The sequence below is a fragment of the Sesamum indicum genome, linkage group LG3, assembly GCF_000512975.1.
Source record: "Sesamum indicum cultivar Zhongzhi No. 13 linkage group LG3, S_indicum_v1.0, whole genome shotgun sequence".
Lineage (NCBI taxonomy): Eukaryota > Viridiplantae > Streptophyta > Magnoliopsida > Lamiales > Pedaliaceae > Sesamum > Sesamum indicum.
The window spans coordinates 5,629,516-5,650,332 of NC_026147.1; the positions used below are offsets into that span (position 1 = coordinate 5,629,516).

The 20,817-nt window shown below is 37.1% G+C and overlaps 1 protein-coding gene across 1 annotated transcript; it reads left to right on the top strand.

Annotated features, from left to right (window-relative positions):
* LOC105157312 (putative late blight resistance protein homolog R1A-10) lies at window positions 1,124–6,913 on the top strand. Its single transcript, XM_011073703.2, has 3 exons — window positions 1,124–1,660; window positions 4,114–6,372; window positions 6,531–6,913. The coding sequence occupies exons 1-2, from the start codon at window positions 1,235–1,237 to the stop codon at window positions 6,346–6,348; spliced, it is 2,661 nt and encodes an 886-aa protein (XP_011072005.1). The 5' UTR covers window positions 1,124–1,234; the 3' UTR covers window positions 6,349–6,372; window positions 6,531–6,913.

Genomic DNA, 20,817 nt, shown 5'->3' on the forward strand with positions numbered 1-20,817 from the left:
AGTATTAAGTCAATCAGGGGTAAATATAATTTTTTTGTTAATATCATCAAATTCAATAAGTTTTGACTAATGGATGGACTTATTGTTAAATATAAGCAAACTTCAGGGGTACTAGATGTAATTTTTTAAATTCAGAGGGTCTACATGTAATCACATCAAACCTCAGAAAATAAGAGTGTAATTATTTCTATTTTTAACCATCACAACTAATAATTAATAGGATATTAATTATAGTTAATTGATATGGCTAAAACGAAATGATTATAGTAAATAGTCATTGATTACGATCACGCAAAGTAAATATAGATTGTCATTTAATTTTTTTATAATATCAACAAATTAGGTGATACTTGACTAATAGAAAAATCTATTTATTAGATATAATTTTTGAAACTACAAGAATTACATATAAATTACTTTAAAAGAACATTTAAGATTAATTATGTACATCAATCATTGGCAAAATTGCAAAATTAATCTCACACTTTAGGGTAATTTTGAACTTGACCCCACATGTTACAGAATTTTAAATTTAATCCCATAGACTCCATTAAAGTTGCAAATTAAGACCACAACATTGTAAAAAAGACCCTCCCCTGGTATGTGCCGTTTTCCTAATCAAAAGATAGGAGAGCACCCCTTCTCCTAAAACTATGGGGTCATTTTGCCGAGTTCCTTCGACATGGTTCTCTCAAGCGCCCTAATATACTCTACTTGTTCACTTGTGTCGGTTTGGGGTACAATCAGTTCACTGGGAGGATCGCCCTCCCAATTTTAAGTTTTTTCCTGAAAGTTTTCATTATCCCACCAACAGACATTAACAATAATGACCGACCATTTTTTTGACACATGTATGCACACAATTTTTACATGGGTTCTCCACTATTAGGGTTAGTGTTGGGGCTGTTTTGTAATCTTTTGATCTCCTTTTATAATTTTTAATAGAATATAGGGAAAAATTTAAAATCACTTAAAAAATATGAGATCAAATTTGAGATAACCCTAAACTTTGGGATTAATTTTGCAATTTGACTCAAATAATTTTTCACTTGGTCAGACCATCACTCTTGCACAGACAGAGCATCACTCTTTACAGACATATATATTACCAAATGACGTGATTGAACACTAGCTCCCATTGTAGAGAGAGAGAGAGAGAGAGAAAAAGAGGAAATCTAGAGAGAGAGAGAGAGAGAGAGAAAAAGAGGAAATCTAGAGAGAGAGAGGAGCTACAATGGCTGACGCGGCGGTGGAGTTCCTGCTGGACAACCTCCAGCAGCTACTGATTTACCACACCCATTTGATAAGTGACGCCAAAAACCAGGTGGAGAAGCTGGAGAGCGATCTCCGCCTCTTCAAAGCCTTCCTCAGGGACTCCACCAAGAAGCGGCGGAAGGACGAGAGCCTGCGGGAGCTCGTCCGCCAGATACGCGACGTCGTCTACGAGGCGGAGGACATCATCGACGCCTTCGTGACGCAGGCCGCCGAGAGCAAGTCCAAGAGTTACTTCCTGAGAGCTTTTCAGACGCCGGTCAAACTCCACGGCATCGCCGTCGACATCGAGAGGGTTGGGGTCAAGGTAAAAGATATCTACGGCGACAAAAACAGGATTGACTTCGCCAGCCTCAATGTCGGAGATGGAGGGCCTGAAGAATCAGAGGTGACCTTTGTTTTTCGCCTTCCTTCATCTTTCATATGATTACTTCTGAACTCTGATCTGTGCTAATTAGGCTGTTGAATTTGGGAGCATTGACTTAGATAAAGGAAAAAAACGAAAAACCTCTCTAAATAAAAAAAATAAAATAAAGGAAAAAACCCTTTCATCATTTTCAAAATATTGCAAAAAATCCCTTGACACCGATATATTAAAATACAAATATATAAAAAAATGTGTTGTCTTCTACCCCCACCCCCACCCCCACCCTCACCAATGGCTAGATCTATATGTATATTTTTCCATTGAACCATGTGAGGTAGAAAAAATAAAGAGAGTAAGAGAAAAATGTAAGTAGATAGATAAAATTAATATTTATTTTTTGTGAATTAAAGAGTATTAATTTATCATGAAATTATGCTTAATTTTGATAAACAATTAATCCTACTTAAAACTTAAAAGGTTTTTGAGTTAAAAGTTAGATATATAGTTTATGTTTTATTTTCCTATTTATTCATTGACTAACTATTAATACTGAAATAATTTATGACTAACTATATAAGATACAGATTACATTTTATTTTCCAATATTTAGCATTTATAGAATAATTGTCACTAGTTATGTATATATTGATTATTTGTAATTAAATTTAATGGAATACGTAGTCGTGTGATTAATATTCATGTATTGAATTACTTTTAAAATTGTTAATGTTTAATCACTCATTATGGTTTTTAAGTATTATGATAAATTATTACGTGGTTGTTAACAAGATGAAGTATGAAAGACGAGGATTTTTCTATAGATCCTCCGTTTTGCATTTTTCTTCAATTATATATTTCCGTCGGGAGGAGTAAAGGACAGAAATTTAAGAGTGTAAGAGCGGAAAAAAATTAAGTTTTTCCGTTTTTGGTATATGTAAATAGTAATTGTTAGTAGTATTATGATGTGCTTGGTTTTAATTATACAGAAATAATTCTATTTAAAATGTTTACGGTTAAATGTTATATTTTCTTTGTTATTTTCTTGTTTTTCTCTTAATTAAACTGGAAGAACAAATATTTTCAAGACATAGCTCTTCTACATTATAAACATCAATCCATTAAATTTCATAATTTTATTTATATAAAGATATGAAATTAATAAATGAATTCCTTTTGAGTTATGGAAATAAACTCAAATTTTTTAAGGCGATTTTTTTATTGTAGCACATTTTTGTTTCGAGAACTTAAGGATATACGAAATTCATTGAGTAGGCCTACTTATGTACTTTACTTTTATCTTTACTAGTCGTGACAAGTCGTCCCTATGTACATATAATAAATAAACTTTTACGCTTTAAATTATATTATGCATAAGAATAAAATATATAAACTAATATATCACATTTAATTAATAAATACATAAAAGAAAATTAACAGAACAAATGTATAGATTAGTATATATAGATATATAGATGAGAAGAAGACTTTGAGTAGGGGTTGTTAAAAAATACATAAGAGATATTTTTGGTAATTTAAAAAATTAGTGTAGTGATGTAAGTAACCGTTATTTGTTAGTAAAAAAAAGGGGCTATTCGGGGCTCGAAAGGAGGAGTAAGGCCAAGACTGGAACTAGGGACTTGCTCTAATCCTAAGGCTTCCATTCCTGTCCCGACGATACATAGAATATCATAAGATAACTAATGGCATTCTGATGTGAGAGCTGAAACGGGCAAATCTTCCAATTTCGATCCGAATAGCTCGTCCTGATGCAAGGAGGGAGCCGGCTTCTGTCAGTATTACGATTTTCTTTTTGTTAGTATAGAAGATAAAGATTTACCTGGGTTTCGTATAATTACACAGACCACTTGTGATTTGAGAAATTACATTTACTAATCCTGAGGTTTGTTTCTGTCTAATAAATAGACCCTTATGTTACTCAAAATTCATCGAATTTGTTGATATTAGCAAAAAAGTTGATTAAAAATTTGTATTTACCCCAATTGACTTATTATTAACCTATTGCAGGTAAAATAAATATTTTCTGACCAAACTATTGTTATACATCTTCACATGCTAATGCATGTAAGATTATTTTGGTCAAATAAGATTTGTTTGACCCACCATAAGTGAGTAATAAGTCAATTGAAGGTAAATATGGACTTCCATTCATTTTTTTTTTTTGACATATCAGCAAATTTGGTAAAATTTGTCTAGCGAAGGATCTATGTGTAAAACAAAAACAACTTTCAGGATACTAGATATAATTTTTCAGATCATAGAGGGTCTACATACAATTACATCAAATCTTAGGAGAGGGCAGTGTAATTGTCCATTTATATTTATATCAATTTTATAATCTGTACACTTGCTCTCTACTCTTTTATCTTTCAACTGTAATAGTTCTAATAATAGAGGTTTAGAATTACTGTCATTTCTATCTTTTATCGTTCCTGCAATTAAAATCATCCGTGCAGCCTCCCACGGTCAGACAGGAGAATGTGGTGGGTTTTGAAGATGAAGCAGAAAAATTAATAGGTTATCTCACTCAAGAAACTACACAGCTTGATGTCGTCTCCATCATTGGTATGCCTGGTCTTGGCAAGACAACATTGGCAGGAAAAATCTTTCGTGATCCAGCAATCCTATATGAATTTCCCACCCGCATATGGGTTTATGTCTCTCAAGATTTCACAAGAAAAAACATCTTTCTTGCCATTCTGAGAGAATTCACTAGGATTGATGAGGAGATGTATCATAAAAGTGATCAAGAGTTAGCCCGACTAGTTGCGTCTCATCTAGAGAGGGGCAAATTCTTGCTTGTCATGGATGATGTGTGGACAGCTGAGGATTGGGAAAAACTCCAAATTGCTTTGCCAAAGAGCAATAAGATGGGTAAAGTCTTGATTACTAGCCGTCATGTTGAAGTGGGTCAATATGCTAATAAAAATAGACTTCCCCACATGTTGCGTTTCTTGACTCAAGACGAGAGTTGGTTGTTGCTCCAATTGGAGGTTTTTGGAAAGCCCGAGTGCCCTCCTGAGTTGGAAGTTCTTGGAAAACTAATTGTAGATCAATGTGATCGACTGCCGCTTGCAATTGTGGTCATTGGAGGTATACTTGTCAAAAAGTTTTCAGCATCAGATGATATATCTGCAAAAAGAAATGCATGGACAAAAGTGTCGAACAGCGTGAGCACATATCTCAGTGAGGACCCTGGGAGACGCATGGAAAAAATTATAGCATTGAGTTATGATAAATTGCCTTACCACCTGAGGGCATGCTTTCTCTATTTGGGAATGTTCCCTGAAGACTTTGAGATCCCAGTTTGGAAATTGATCCGCATGTGGATTGCAGAAGGATTTATACAAGAAAAGTCAGGTATCAGCTTGGAGGAAACTGCAGAAAACTACTTGGAGGATCTTATTAATAGGAATTTACTAAGAGTTGAGAAGAGGCGATCTGATGGTAGAGTTAAAACGTGTCGCATTCATGACATGCTACGTGATTTTTGTATAAAAGAAGCCGGAAATGAGAGGGAAAACTTTCTCCAAGAAATGAAAAGGTCTAGTGATGGATTTGAACCTTCGGTTGCTGAAGTACAAAAGTTTCGTCGTCTTTGTATTCATTCCAGTATCCTTAGCTTTATCTCTGCAAGACCTTATGGTCCTCGTGTCCGATCTTTTGTTTGTTTCTCCAAAGAAGAAGTTGCCTTGCCGACAGAAAATGTTGCAGCGATTCCGGCAGCTTTCAAATTGCTAAGAGTTCTTGAAGTCAAGCCCATCAAATTTACAAAAATTCCTAGTGACTTGTACCAGTTGGTTCATTTAAGATATCTCACCCTGTCCATCAATTTAGCAATTCTTCCTGCAGCCTTCTCCAAGCTTTGGAACATACAAACTCTTGTAGTCGATACAACATCCCGTACACTTGAAATCAAAGCAGATATTTGGAAGATGATTCAGTTAAGACATTTAAAGACAAATGCATCCACTACTTTGCCGAAGACTGGGAAAAGTAGTAAAGAAGGTGAAAGACTTCGTACACTTGGTACAATTTCACCACAAAGTTGCACAGAGGAAGTATTTGAAAGAGCTCGCAATTTGAAGAAATTGGGCATTCGTGGGCGACTAGCCATGCTTATAGATGGCAAGAGTGGATCGTTTGATAGTCTGGGGAAATTGGAAAATCTTGAAAAGCTGAAGCTACTAAATGATGTCTTTCCCAGTCCACCTTCCGAAGGCCAATTGCGTAGCCTTCCTCCACCTTACAAATTCCCAAGGAAACTAAAGAGCCTAACTTTGTCTGATACTTTTCTTGATTGGAGTCATATTTCCACCCTAGGACTGTTGGAGAACCTGGAGGTGCTCAAGCTCAACGATAAATCTTTCATGGGGAAGTGCTGGCAGGCAGCGGATGGAGGTTTTCGCCGTCTTGAAGTGTTGCACATTGGACGAACAGATTTAGTTTTCTGGGTAGCTTCGGCTCATCATTTCCCTCGACTTAGACGCCTTGAGCTGCACAACTGTGAGGAACTTAAAGAAGTTCCAATTGGGCTGGCTGAAATAGAAAACTTCCAAGTCTTGGACTTGTACCGTACAAAATTTGCAGCTGCCTCTGCCAAAAAAATTGGAGATGCAAAAAAGAAGAAAGAGGAGCAAAACGGCAAGGTTGGTGCCTTCAAGCTCTCCATTTTCCCCCTCGAGGAATGATCACCCACGCATGATCCTTGACAAGTAAGTAAAACTTTCATCTAGTTGTTTCTTGAGACCTATTCCGTTTCGCAATTTTAATTGCATTACATAAAATATTCCCTCTTTAAGGCTTCTTATCACATAGTATTTTCCTATCAAAATTGTGATTGTTTTTAAGCTTTACAAGATATTTGTTCCAGGATCACTATTTTTCTGAGCCTTCCAGTGTGACGTGCAATACATTGCAAGAACTCGTATATCCTTACTTCCTGAAAGAGGATGAAAGCCTGTTCTCCAACTCCTCCTGGGACTTGAGCCTGAGATCTGATGAACTTCAGTTCAAAAGCTTCATGTCAGTAGCACACACCTACTCGATCCCACACACTTGCGACACTTTGTTCTGATAAGAAATGACGGCTATTAAATCTGTGTGCCAGAAAGCTTCCTATGAGATTAGAAAGGATGTCTGCTGCATGAACGGAGCTTGCTCGAATAAATGTTGCATTTGTCTCATTGGTTATGTTGAACTCCCTGAATATTGTTGCACTTTTATCTGAATGAACATTTACTGTGTTTCTCGCAACCTGTTTGTTACCCGATTCGATTTCTACTTATGTTTTGCGGCTATCAAATAAATTGTTATATCGTGACGATGAACTCGGCTAAACTTGAAATTTATGCATATGTTTGAAGATCTGAGTGAAGACTATATTTGATCTCTCTTCTGATAAAATTTGCTTGAGCACAGGTTATTATTCACTTGCTGAAATTGACATGAGCAGAAGAAAGTTTATTTGGACATCCTTAATTTCTGCAACAAATCACTTCACATTTTAAACATTTACATTTTTAAAAGAATTTTGCATCTTTTGTTCTCAAATTTGAACATAAAAGATTGATTTTAACAAAGATTTAAGAAATTCAGTCATTCAAAAATTAATTTGTTAATGCTATCAACTTGAAATACAAACATGCATGAGTGTTTCACAAGTGATTCTTAATTCCCTTTTTTGTATAGGAAAAACAAGACTAAAGTGAATTTATTAACCATACCCTCTTGTCAATAAATCATGAAACTCCCAAAGTCACATCTAAACACACCTACAAGCACAAAACCGGAAGTAATTCAAATTTGATCCCAATTAAGATAATTGATGATCTGACAACACATATTAGATGGGGCCCACTTAAGGTTCTCGATTTGAATGATGGGGTTGGCTTGAAATACAAGTCGTTAGTCTTGTTTAAGTGGTCCAAATAATTAATACATACCTTGCCAAATAAAACAATTTGTATTTATAAATGGTCAGTTTTTCGTCAAATTTAGTCATTTAATGATTTTGGATGGGTAAAAACTATCTCGTAGGAGATTTTTTTACTATTAACCCCCATCAAAATTATTGAACATTCTTACTTCTCAAGTATTTGTAGCACATACAATAAAATAAAGGGCAAAAGACAATTTTCGTCCCACAGCTATAGGCCATTTTTGTTTTAGTCCCGTAAGTTTCTAGGGTTTCAATTTGGTCCCGTAAAACTGAAAAATTTGCAATTTCAGTCCAAATTTGGCTGGAAAATTTTGTGGGTCGCCGGAAAAAGTCACATGCGATGCATGTGACTTTTAAAATTGGGGCTCGATCCTGATTGGCTGGAGAAGCTGATGTGGCGCATATGTGGCACATACGTGGAAATTTAAAAAAAAAAAAAACGATCTCAAAAGAATGGCAAAGGCGGAGGACGGCTTTTGTCGGATCTTTGCACAGAGGTGACCAAAATTGATGGGACTGGTCTCAAAAGATTCGCCAGAACAAGAGGCGTTCAACGATGGTCTTCCGAGCCGGTGGTTTGTTCAGACGAAAGAGAAAACGCCGGCGGAAGGTGCAGTCACGGCGGACGACGACTGAGATCTTCAAAACGATGGATCTTTGCACCTAGTTGATGAAAATGGATGAGACTAGTCCCATTAGAACCGCAGTGAGGAGACGAATCCAATGGTACCAATCCGCGATCGTGGGTCATCCTGTCGCCGGCGAATCGACGGGAATTATCCGCGGCGGTCAATTTCAAAGCCCAGTCGTTGTCGTGGTCGGATCGCAAAATTGGTTGAGGGGTTTTGTTCTCCTTATTATGGGTAATCGAATGGTATATGTGGTGGGTAGAAATTCCAAGTAACGGCGGCGGAATTGAAGAGAGAAGGTGGCGGCGAATGGTGGGGATTTCAAGACTTTGATTTCCCGTCGATTTTTTTTTTTAATTTCCACATATGCGCCACGTCAACTTCTCCAGCCAATCAGGATCGAACCCCCAATTTTAAAAGTCACATGCATCGCATGTGACTTTTTCCGGCGACCCACAAAATTTTCCGGCCAAATCTTCTCCAGCCAATCAGGATCGACCCCCCAATTTTAAAAGTCACATGCATCGCATGTGACTTTTTCCGGCGAGCCACAAAATTTTCCGACCAAATTTGGACTGAAATTGCAAATTTTTCAGTTTTACGGGACCAAATTGAAACCCTAGAAACTTACGGGACTAAAACGAAAATGACCTATAGCTGTGGGACGAAAATTGTCTTTTGCCCTAAAATAAAAATAAAAAAGCATAATATACAAGAAATTTTCATAATAACAATAATATAATCATAAAATAAAACTCAATAAAAACTTAGACTGAATTCTTTTTTTCTTATCTATGTATATGACTCTTGTAACTAGGGCTGTAAACGATTTGAGTTTGGCTATACACATCATTATTCAAGTTTGTTTAAATTATTATCGAGCAATTGTGTTTGAATTTTGTTGATTATTAATCTAATCGAGTTCAAATGAATTTTAATTAGATCTCATACAAATATAACTCAAATAATTAAGTATATAGCCGAGTTTGAAAATTTATGGAACAAATATTTTGTTTAAGTTTGATTTGTTAAGGTTAATAAATTAAGTAATTTATATATATATATATATATAGAGAGAGAGAGAGAGAGAGAAAGAGAGAGTTATAGACTTGTATATTAGTATCTTATATTATTCCAATGTTATTCATTATATATATTATATCTCCTAATACATTAATATTTTCAAAGTAACAAATTAATCATGTAGACATATTATTTTTTTTAATTGGATATATTTATCATTGTGCAAATAATATAAAAGTACTGAAATTCAAGTTCTCTTAAATAGTTATATTTTGATAGAATTTTATTCTTTTAGAACAATTTTAATTTAATTACTTAAATAAAGGTAGGAACATTTTTTCATAATTAGACCAAATACATGAGGGATTAATAGTTTTTGTAGGTAATATAGATATAGATGATTAGGGTTTATTCTCAAGATTTATATAGCATTATTTCTCAACAGCAACTAACATTTGGTCGAATTCAGCATATTTAGTTTGCTGTTCAACACATCAACGCGCGAGATTCCCACAAATCAACTGATTCCTTCTGCTTTGAAGAATTAATCCAATCCCCAGCAGCTTAGATCAGTGAGCTATGAAGCAGCAGCTGGTTTTCGCCTTCAAATTCTTGACCCTAACCAGCGTTTACCTGTTCACACGCTCGCGCACGCCCAGAAACAAATTCAGAGATCCGGAAAAATCAGTGGCAGTATTGTTCATCCTGGAAAATCTGAAGCGGGTTTTGCTCTATAATGCCCATCTGATTCGCGACGCCAAGAATCAGGTCCAGATCCTGGACAACGATGTCCGGCTGTTCAAAGCGTTTCTGAAAGACTGCGCGAAAATACGCGACAAAGACGAGAGTCTGGAAGAAGTGTTAAGGAAGATGCAGAATGTGGTTTGTGAAGCTGAAGATAAAATCGGCGTGTTTTTTAATCTGGAGGCGGAAAACAGGGCCCGGAATTTCTTCCAGCGAGCTTTTGTTGGCTGGATGGAACTCATCGGCGTCGCGAAAGAGGTTAGAGCTGTAAGGGCAAAGGTGAAAAGTATATATGAGAAGAGCAGGGGTGTGTATGCCAACGGGAAGATCGGCGCGGCGGCGAGTGGAGAGGCCACGGCCAAGAAGAAAAGGGAATATCGATATCTTGTATAGGTCCGAGTTTCTAATCAAGCTGTAGTAATTTGTAGTAATTGATTTCAACATCTTGATTTGTAGTAATTTGTAGGAATTGTGAAGAACTCAGTTGAGCATAGCAGAAATTGGATTTTAGTTCAAGAAATTCTTCTGATATATTAAATGGTTGAAGGCTGGGGAATAGTTTTTTGAGCAGTGCAATTTATGAAAATAAATCATTCACTTTAAAGGGCCAAATTGATTTTGGCAGGTGATTCGGGATACTTAATTAGGACAGATTAATTTGGTCAGAGAAGAGTATCCACACGAATCGATTTTCATAATTTAGTTCTATAGTTTTATAATTTGACAATTTTAGTCTTTTTTCTAGCAAATTAATTATTGAAAATTTGTATGTGACCTAATTAAATTATAATTTTTGTCTTATAAATCAATTCGTACAGGACTACATATGCCAACATTTCCTATGTTATAGGATTAAAACTACAATTTAATTAGATCATATGTAAATTACTTGCAATTTTTCTATCAAACTAGCCGAAAAAAATGATGAAAACTATCAAATTTTCAAAATTATAAAACCAAATTATAAAAATTAGATCAGAAAAGTCACCACTCATAGTTTACAAGACTTAAACTAATGATGGTCCAAGTTTGTAGTAGTCTTACCTACAAAACCTTTGGCATTATGTGCTAGATTAAATATACCACTCACATAGATTTGCATTGTAATGATACAAATGCTCTACTAAATTTGCATTGGCACAAGAATTGCTCTCAGAAGAACCAGATTTTGCTAAGGCAGTAGAGTTGCTTAAGCCCTAGATTTTAGCGGTGTTAAGCTTTGCAGAAGTACACTCCCAGTCAAATATCTAGGTGTCCGTTTGATCTCTTTGAAGCTTTCCCTCTCAGATTGTGGCCCACTGCTTAAGAAAATTGAGACTAGAATTGCGGGATGGGATCAACTTTATCTCTCGTTTGCAGGCCGAACGCAGTTGATGAAATCTGTGCTAAGTTCACTCCACCTGTATTGGGCATCTGTCTTTATCCTCCTGAGGGGTGTTGTTAAGCTGATTGAAGAAAAGTTTAGAGTTTTTTTTGGCATGGAGTTACAAGGAAAGGTTGTCATAAGGTATCATGGATTGAGTTCATATGCCCGTACCGCAAGGAGGATTGGGTATAAAGAAGGTGCAGGTTATTAATCAAGTTATGATGTTAAAACACCTGTGGCAGGTTACTAGAAAGGTGGATTCCATATGGGTGGCCTGGGTGCTTGTTTATAGACTGAAGAAACAATCCATTTGGTCTTTTTCGGGTATCAGAAACAATCTCTAGCATCTATCAATCTTGACATCAGGCACATCGGCTAAGACAAGGCAACATAGTCGGTTTTGAAGACGAGAAAGAAAAATTAATAGCTTACCTGTTGGAAGAAACTCAACAACTTGATGTCGTTACCATAGTTGGGATGCCTGGCCTTGGCAAAACAACATTGGCTTATCAAATTTTTAGTGATGAAAGAATCTGTTGAGAATGGTATGGAAAATGGCAGCTGGGACACATATTAGCAGCAACAGAGCAAAACATAGCAGCAGAACCAGAGCAGGAGAAGAAAGAAGAAACGTACTTTTGCTATTAACGATTTTGTATAACTGATTGTGAGGATGTGGCATATGAGTTGCTGGTCGTGTGGCACTGACGTGTACGAGTTAGTTTATTAGTTGGCTGAGTTAGTTTTTCTGTTAGTTTCTTCCTATTTAAACCCAGAAGCACTGCGTTTGGTGCTGTGTAACATTTTTCTGAGAACATTCATTCATTGATATGAATTTGATGGCTTCTCTTGCACAAAATATCTTGTTTGCCTGTTTCAACATGGTATCAGAGCCTTCGTAACGAAGGACTCTGTAGTATTCTCACCATCAAATTCGAATCAGTGTTTAATCATGGCGACCACAGACTATGGAAGCACAACAGCAACACACGTTGCAGCAGAGCAAGAGCTTATGCAGCTGCAATCTCCGGACCACCCTGGCATGGTTATGGTTTGAGCGCTGCTAACAGGTGCAAATTATTTCTCCTGGAGCAGGGCTGTAAGACGAGCTTTGACGGCGAAAATGAAATTAGACTTTGTGGATGGAACTGCCACTCAACCTCCTGGAAATACTGATGAATTTAGGAGATGGAATCGCATCGATTCCATGGTCACAACTTGGATATTGAATTCCATGTCAAAGGAGTTGGCTGAATCATTTATGTATGTTAGCTCATCGCGAGAGCTATGGTTGGAATTAGAGGCACGATTTGGGGAGAATAACAGCCCTATGATCTACCAATTACAACGAAAAATCGGACAAGTTACGCAGGGGAACATGTCTATTACGAAGTATTACACTAAACTAAAACGGCTGTGGGACGAACTTGCCTGTTTGTCACCCACACCAAGATGCATATGCACAGGCTGCAGCTGTGGAGTTAACGAAGCCATGACTGAGATGATGGCTTCGAATCAGTTAATACAATTTTTGGTTAGTTTGAACACTATCTATGATCAAGCACGGAACCAGATTTTACTGTTGGAGCCTCTTCTTTCAGTAACTAAAGCTTACTCCATGCTCATTTGTATGGAAAAACAAATGCAAATGAATGTAGGCAGTATGGAAATGAATAGTGGAGTCGCATTTCAGGTTAACACTCAGCATTTTAAGAAAAAGCCTCTAGTTGATAAGCGTCAACTTCTCTGTGAGCATTGCCATAAACTTGGACATTCTAAAGAAACTTGCTTTAAGATCCACGGAGTGCCGGATTGGTATAAGGAAATGGCGGATCAAAGGAAGAAGATAGGAGGCAGAGGGCGAGGATTTGCTGCAACACTCACAAGTGAACAAAACAATATGAAACCTGAAGGAATTAACAACATTGTTGAACTTGTAAGTAGTGAAATGAAGAAGCTAATGCAGGAGGAGATGCCCTTGGATCCTATCAAGTTGAACTTTGCACAACTGGACGATTTTGCAGGTAACACTATAAGCACTGTTTCTGCAGTTTCAAATTCATGGATTATTGATAGCGGGGCGACAAGCCACATTTGTGCAGATATTCGATTGTTTCACTCTTACACTAAACCCACACAACCTTTATCCATTCACCTACCTAATGGACACGCACAATCGGTTTCACATATAGGTTCAGTTCAAATTTCACTAGAAATCATGCTCACTGAAGTGCTTCACATTCCCACATTCTCTGTAAATTTGCTTTCGGTTCGAATGTTGTGTCTCTCTTCTCCCATTCAATTTCAGTTCCTTAACTCTCAATGCATCATGTAGGAGCTCAGGACTAAGAAAACTTTGGCAATAGCAAGTTTAATAGGAAACTTATATGTGCTTGAATCCTTCCCTTCATCACAGTAAAACAACTTTGCAGCTTCTGACACTTACTATAAACTCAATTCTTGTACTGACATTGGTATAAATAATGGGGATATTTGGCACCAAAGACTTGGGCATTTATCCAAGAATTCAATGAAACATATTACTTCACTACCTCAATTATAATTTCTCAAAGCACCATGTGAAATCTGTCCCATGGCAAAAATGCATCAAATTCCTTTTAATTCCAGTTCCATTATACTGATTCAATATTTGCTCTCATTCACATGGACATTTGGGGTCCTTACAAGGTGCCCACTACATCTGAGTGCCACTATTTTTTAACCATTGTTGATGATTTTAGTAGGTCTATTTGGACCTTTTTCATGCGGTTCAAAAACCAAACTTTGGAGATATTTCAGAATTTCTATAAGCTCATTTTCACTCAGTTTAACAAACGCATACAATGTATTTGTACAGACAATAGGTCTGAATTTTTAAGTATCCAATTCCAAGCTTTCCTTCGAGATTCTAGGATCTTACACTAACGTAGTTGCGCCTACACTCCGCTGCAAAATGGAGTTGTAGAGCGCAAGCATAGGTTCCTCCTTGATGTTGCTAGGTCCATTATGTTTCAGTCTGAATTACCTCATCGTTTTTGGGGCGATGCAATCCTTTCTGCCACCTTAGGACTATCGATTGTCTATGTTGGAAATTGCCTTATGAGATCTTAGATAACAAAGTCCCCTCTTACTCACACCTTAGGACTATCGGTTGTCTATGTTTTGCTATCAAACCTCACTCTGACCGATCCAAATTTGACAACAGAGTTTCCAAATGTGTATTACAGGGTTATCCACATGGACAAAAGGCCTATAAACTCTATGATCTTGATACTCATACCACATTTGTGTCTAGGAATGTTCAATTCCATGAAGATGTCTTCCCTTTCGCTCTCTGTTCTCCTCCCTCACCTCGCATTCCAATACCTATTATTCCACTGGATGCTTACACACATGGTGCTCCTGCTGTTACTACTTCCTCCTTTTCCTCTACTCCTTCTTCACCCCATCCTCCATCAAATGATGTCACCCATCCACCATCTGCTCCCTCAGTCTGCAGGTTCTTGCGTCCTCATAACAAGCCTTCGTGGCTCTCTGATTTTGTATGCCATCTAATCATTGATGCTTCTGTCCTCAATGTCACCTCCTACAGTTCTGCATACTTGTCATTTGTTGCTTCGCTATCTCTTTTGCAGGAACCTCGTGACTACAGGCAGGCTTCAACTGTTCCACAATGGGTTGATGCCATGTCTACGGAATTGCAAGCACTTGAAACTAATAAGACATGGGAGGTGGTACCTTTGCCTTCTGGCAAACGTCCTATTGGGTCTAAGTGGGTGTACAAAGTGAAGCTTTAAGATGATGGCTTTGTCGAACGCTACAAGGCCAGACTAGTGGCCAAGGGGTACACACAAGTGGAGGGGGTTGACTATTCTGAACGATTTTCCCCCGTTGTAAAAGTTGTGACTGTGCGTCTCTTTCTCGCACTTGCTGCTGCGTTTCAATGGCCCTTGCACCAAATTGACATTAATAATACCTTCCTTCATGGGCATCTTGACGAGGAGATATATATGAATGCGCCTGAGGGGTACAAAGTTGAGCCTAGACACGTGTGTCTTCTTAAGCGTTCATTGTTTATTTGGAATTTGGAATTCACTCGAGGCTTGTTTGCTTATGGTTTCATTCAATCCGAACATGATCATTACTTATTCTTTAAGCGTTTGGAATCTGGTTTTGTTTATGTCGATGATGTATTAATTATGGCACCCACTGATTGTTTGATCTCGCAGGTGAAGACATATCTTGATGGCTTGTTTACCATCAAGGACTTAGGCTATGCACGCTATTTTCTAGGACTGCAGATTGCATGGTCAGAGCCTGGTCTTGCTCTCATTCAATCAAAATACATCTTGGACATTGTGGCTGACTGTGAATTGCTTGATGCGAAATCTGTTGCTACGCCCTTTCTGCCTGGGCTTAAGCTGCGTTTGGATGATGACGGTGTGCTTGATGATCCAAAGGCTTATCGCCGTTTACTCTACCTCAGCTTCACTCGACCTGATATTTCCTTCGGTGTTAAACAATTAAATCAATATCTTCAGTGTCCTTGTTCTTCTCACTAGCGAGCCGCTATTCATCTGGTTCGTTATTTGAAAGGTACATCTGCTAAGGGACTGTTCTTTCCCTCCTCAACTAACCTCCAGCTACAGGCGTTCTGTGATGCCGACTGGACTGCGTGTCTTGACTCGCGAAAGTCCCTTTCTGGTTTCTGTGTTTTTCTTGGCCCTGCGCTTATCTCGTGGAAAACTAAAAAGCAGTGCACAGTGTCTCGTTCATCTGCCGAAGTCGAGTACCGAAGTATGGCTGACACTGTATGTGAGTTGAAGTGGATTTTGTTTCTCCTTCGTGATTTTGGCATCTCTGTTAATGCTCCTATTCCCTTTTATTGTGATAATCAAGCCGCTTTGCATATTATGGCCAATCCCGTGTTTCACGAGCACACTAAATATTTGGACATCGATTATCATATCTGTTATTATTTTCTGTGGCCCAAGTGATTTCTTAATGGCCCACTCTAATTACCTAAGAACCAGCCCACCTTGGCAGCCCAAGAACCCGACCCGATAAAACCCGACCCACTCCCCCACTACTTATATCTACAGCTGAACCCTAATCTCACTCTCAACTCTCTCTCTCATTCTTGCTCCGACAGACGTCTTCTCTCTTCTCCTCTTTTCCTCTGTGATTCTGTTTCCCTCTTCTCACCGGGATCCATGGCTCCCTTTCTAAACCAACTTGATGGTTTTTGGAAGGTAACCAAGACCTTCCTTCTTCACCATTTTGTTCGGCCCTTTAAATAAGAGACCTCGTCTCTTTTCTCAAACAGCGAATAAAAATCATCCAAAAGGCTTTGTGCATTCCCTTTGTGAAACAGTGAAGCTTGAGGGTCTTTGTGACTGAGAGATAAAGAAATCTGAGTGATTGGGGTTTTGTGGTCATTTTCGTGAGGTTCCTTGGTGTTACCGTGGGTCAGTTTCTTTTGGGTACGGAACTCTTGTGACCGGTTATCGCATACTGTCTGATCTGGTTGGATCTGAGCCTGTTATCTCTATCAATATTGTTTTGTTCTTTATTTCTCTATTTTTGTTTCACTGTCTATATTAATTCTGTAATATTCGGATTGTAACTATTAAGGAGTTTCATACTACAATCTTTGTAATAGTTGATTAGGATTGTCTGATATCCACTTAACAGTGGTATCAGAGCCACATTTCCGATCCGTCAAAGCTCTGGTGGTGGTAACTCGTTTAAACCCCTCCTTTTAATTTTCTGCACTTTCATTTTCAGTCATATTATCTCTTGTTCTATTTTTTAGGTGCTTATCCCCCTGATTACCCTCCTGGCCGGACCCGTGAGGTGGTCAAGTATCTGGATTGGGTGTTAGGCTGGAGAGGCCTCAGTTTCGTGGTTATTGACTTATTTTTAAAACTGTCGTTATACATATTATCTCGTGAAATCTTGGGTATTTCTTAAAACTGATTCATTTGTTTCGTGCCTGTTCTCGGTTCTTAGTGAATTGATAAACTGTGATACACTATTTTGGAACCGTACTCTAAATTACTGACTAAATATACCGTGGACTGTGATATAATTTCTCTCTCTTTAAATTCGTGACTTAATCTGCCTTGAAATCGATTGATACATAATGTCTGTGAATTTCATAAAATCTGTGATCTAAATCCTTTGTTTAGTATATCATATCTATTGTGAATATTATCGTGATCTGTGTGAATTCGTGTGTGAGATTGCCCCTGTGATCTGTGATATTCTCTCGCTTAAATCTGATGCAAAAATGTTCTATGAAAGTCTTTCTTAAAACCTGTTTTTCAAAACCTTTTCTAATAGAAAAACTTTTTCTCAAATGGCCCGATACAATTTGCAATCTTTTGATGGGAAGGGTGATTTTTCAATTTGGCAGCAAAAGATGAAAGGTATTTTAATTCAGCAAAAAGGTTTTTAAATCAATCGATGGTAGATATACTGATACTATTTCCGAAGAAAAACTTTTGGAAAACGATGAATCTGTCTATTCCTCCATTATTCTTAACTTATCTGATAATGTTTTAAGAAAGGTTGGTAAACAAAACTCTGCTAGAGATTTATGGGAAAAATTGGAGGAGCTTTATACTGATATTTCCCTTCCAAGTAAATTGTTTTTCCTTGAAAAATTCTTTAAATACAAACTTGATTTGTCTAAAAACATTAATGAAAATTTGGATGATTTCACTAAATTAGTTCAAGATATTAAATTGACTGGTGACAAGAATATTGATGAGTACTCTCCTATTGTGCTTCTGAATGCTATACCTGATACATATTCTGATGTGAAAGCTGCGATTAAATACGTTAGAGATAGCGTGAGTCTTGACACTGTTGTTAATGGATTAAAAAGCAAAGAGATTGACCTAAAAACAAATAAACCTAGTAATAACCAACATGAGGTAAACTCAGTGAGAAGAAGATCTAAATTTAGGAACTCTAGGTATAGACACAACAGCAGAAGCAAAAATCGTAATAGAAACAACAATAGGAGTAAGTCTAGGACTAGAGATAACTCACATAGAGATGATAAAATCAGAGAGAGAAGGTATTATAACTGTGGCATAAAAGATCATTATATCAAAGACTGTAGAAAACCGAGGAGGGATAATAGAGATAACAACAATGATGAAAAAGAAAGAGTGAATAATGTTGCTGATGAATCTGGTGAAGTTTTTGTGGTTTCTGATGTGAATTCTATGCATTCTTTGAGCATGTATGAGTGGCTTGTTGATTCTGGTTGCACTTTCCATATAAGTCCTTTTAAAAATATTTTTTCAAACCTCAAACTTGGTAATTATGGTTTTGTCTCCATGGCAAATGAAAAACAGTGTGAGATTAAAGGCATTGGTGATATTTCTTTGATTTTCAATTATGGTTATAGAATGACTCTTAAGAATGTTAGATATGTTCCTAAACTTAGTCATAATCTCATTTCATGTGCTGCATTCGAAGATGAGGGTTTAGAAGGTAGGTGGGGTTAAGGGCATCATGAAAATCATGAAAAGTTCTCTAGTTGTTTTTAAAGCAGAAAAGAAACGCAATTTGTATTTATGTTCTGTTACTTATGACTTTATGGTTGCATCTGTGTGAGTGTACATGACAAAACTTTTCTATGGCACAAACGTTTTGGGCATATCAGCCAAAAAGGACTTGAATTTTTAAACAAAGAAGGCATTATGTGTGATAAGGTTGACAAATTGCAATTCTGTGATGAATGTGTTATGGGAAAACAACATTGTGTGCATTTTCCTGCTATACCCTCCCAAAATCCCTCTATGTCATCTTGCATATTAGACTACGTTCATGCTGATGTATGGGGACCTTCTAAAGAACCCACCCATGGTGGAAATTATTATTTTCTTTCCATTGTTGATAATTTTTCCCAAAAGGTGTTTGTTATCTTACTAAAACATAAATATGAGGTTTTTGAAAAGTTTGAAAAGTGGAAAACTCTTGTTGAAAACCAAACGGGTAAGAGACTTAAATCTTTGCGTACTGATAACGGTCTTGAGTTTTGTAACAAAAAATTTAATGATCTTTGTGATAAATTTAGGATTAAAAGGCACCGGACCAATCCCTACACCCCACAACAAAATGGTGTTGCCGAACGCATGAACCGTACTTTACTTGAAAAAGAAAGATGCTTGCTGATGTTCAGGCTTACAAAAATCTTTCTGGGGTGAAGCTTTTTTAACTGCTACATACTTGATAAACTTGTCTCCTTCTGTGCCTTTGTTGGGAAAATCTCCTGAAACTGTTTGGAGTGGTAAAATACCTGATGTTTCCTTCTTACGTACTTTTGGTTGCTCTGTTTTTATTCACCAAAATTCTGATAAACTTGAACCTCGTTCTATGAAATGTGTTTTTATTGGTTATCTTGTTGGGGTTAAAGAGTATAGGTTGTGGGTTCGTAGCCAACTTGGCTATAAAGTGATCATTAGTAGAGATGTTACTTTTAACGCGAATGAGATGCCCTGTTTTTCAAAACCCGAAACAATAGAAAAGGACTGAACCTTTAACAAGGTGGAGGATAACCAAGAAGAGGGAGAGTATATAGAAGAGAGTAATGATGAACAAAATATAGAAGAACCTATAGAAAATCCCTTGGAAAATTACCAACTAGCATGAGATAGGGGTAGAAGAGAACGTAGAATCCCTTCTAGGCTTAACGATTTCCAAGTAGGACTTAATATCGAAAATTCTGAACCTTCGAACATAGATGAAACCCTCAAGTCTAAAGAATGGCTTAGTGCCATGAGTGAGGAAATGAAGTCTTTAAAAGACAACCACACTTGGGATCTAGTGCCTAAACCAAAAGAGTGTTTCTTAGTGGATTGCAAATGGATCTTTAAAACCAAGCAAAAAAACCCTTTAAAGTACAAGGCTAGATTAGTAGCCAAGGGGTTCACTCAAAAGGAATGGATAAATTACAATGAGATTTTCTCCCCCGTTGTTAAATATACCACTGTGCGTATAATTCTTGCTCTTACTGCTCATTTTGATTGGGAGTTAAAACAAATGGATGTCAAAACCGCTTTTATGCATGGTGATCTTGATGAAAATATTTATATGCAACAACTCGTCGATTTTATTGATAAAAACAATCCCAATCATGTTTGCTTGTTAAGAAAATCCTTATATGGTTTAAAACAATCTCCAAGGCAATGGAATAAGAAGTTTGATACTTTTATGCTTTCCCTCAACACTATTAACAACAACGGGTATTTACCCCTCACAGATTTAGTCCCAAAAGTCAACACCTCATCGTAATAGTTTGCGCATCAGTCCCAAAAAATATGTTTTTTCTTACAGTGAATTCTTGTAATATAGTAGCAAAGTGTCTTAATCTTGCACATATAGGTGGCAGTTATTAATATAAATAATTCATGTAATGTAATGTAGGAGGGTGCAGTGC

Coding starts and splice junctions, on each gene's coding strand:
- LOC105157312 (XM_011073703.2), top strand. CDS start 1,235: ATGGCTGACGCGGCGGTGGAGTTCCTGCTGGACAACCTCCAGCAGCTA. Junction 1,661..4,113: donor GAGGGCCTGAAGAATCAGAG/GTGACCTTTGTT, acceptor TCATCCGTGCAG/CCTCCCACGGTCAGACAGGA.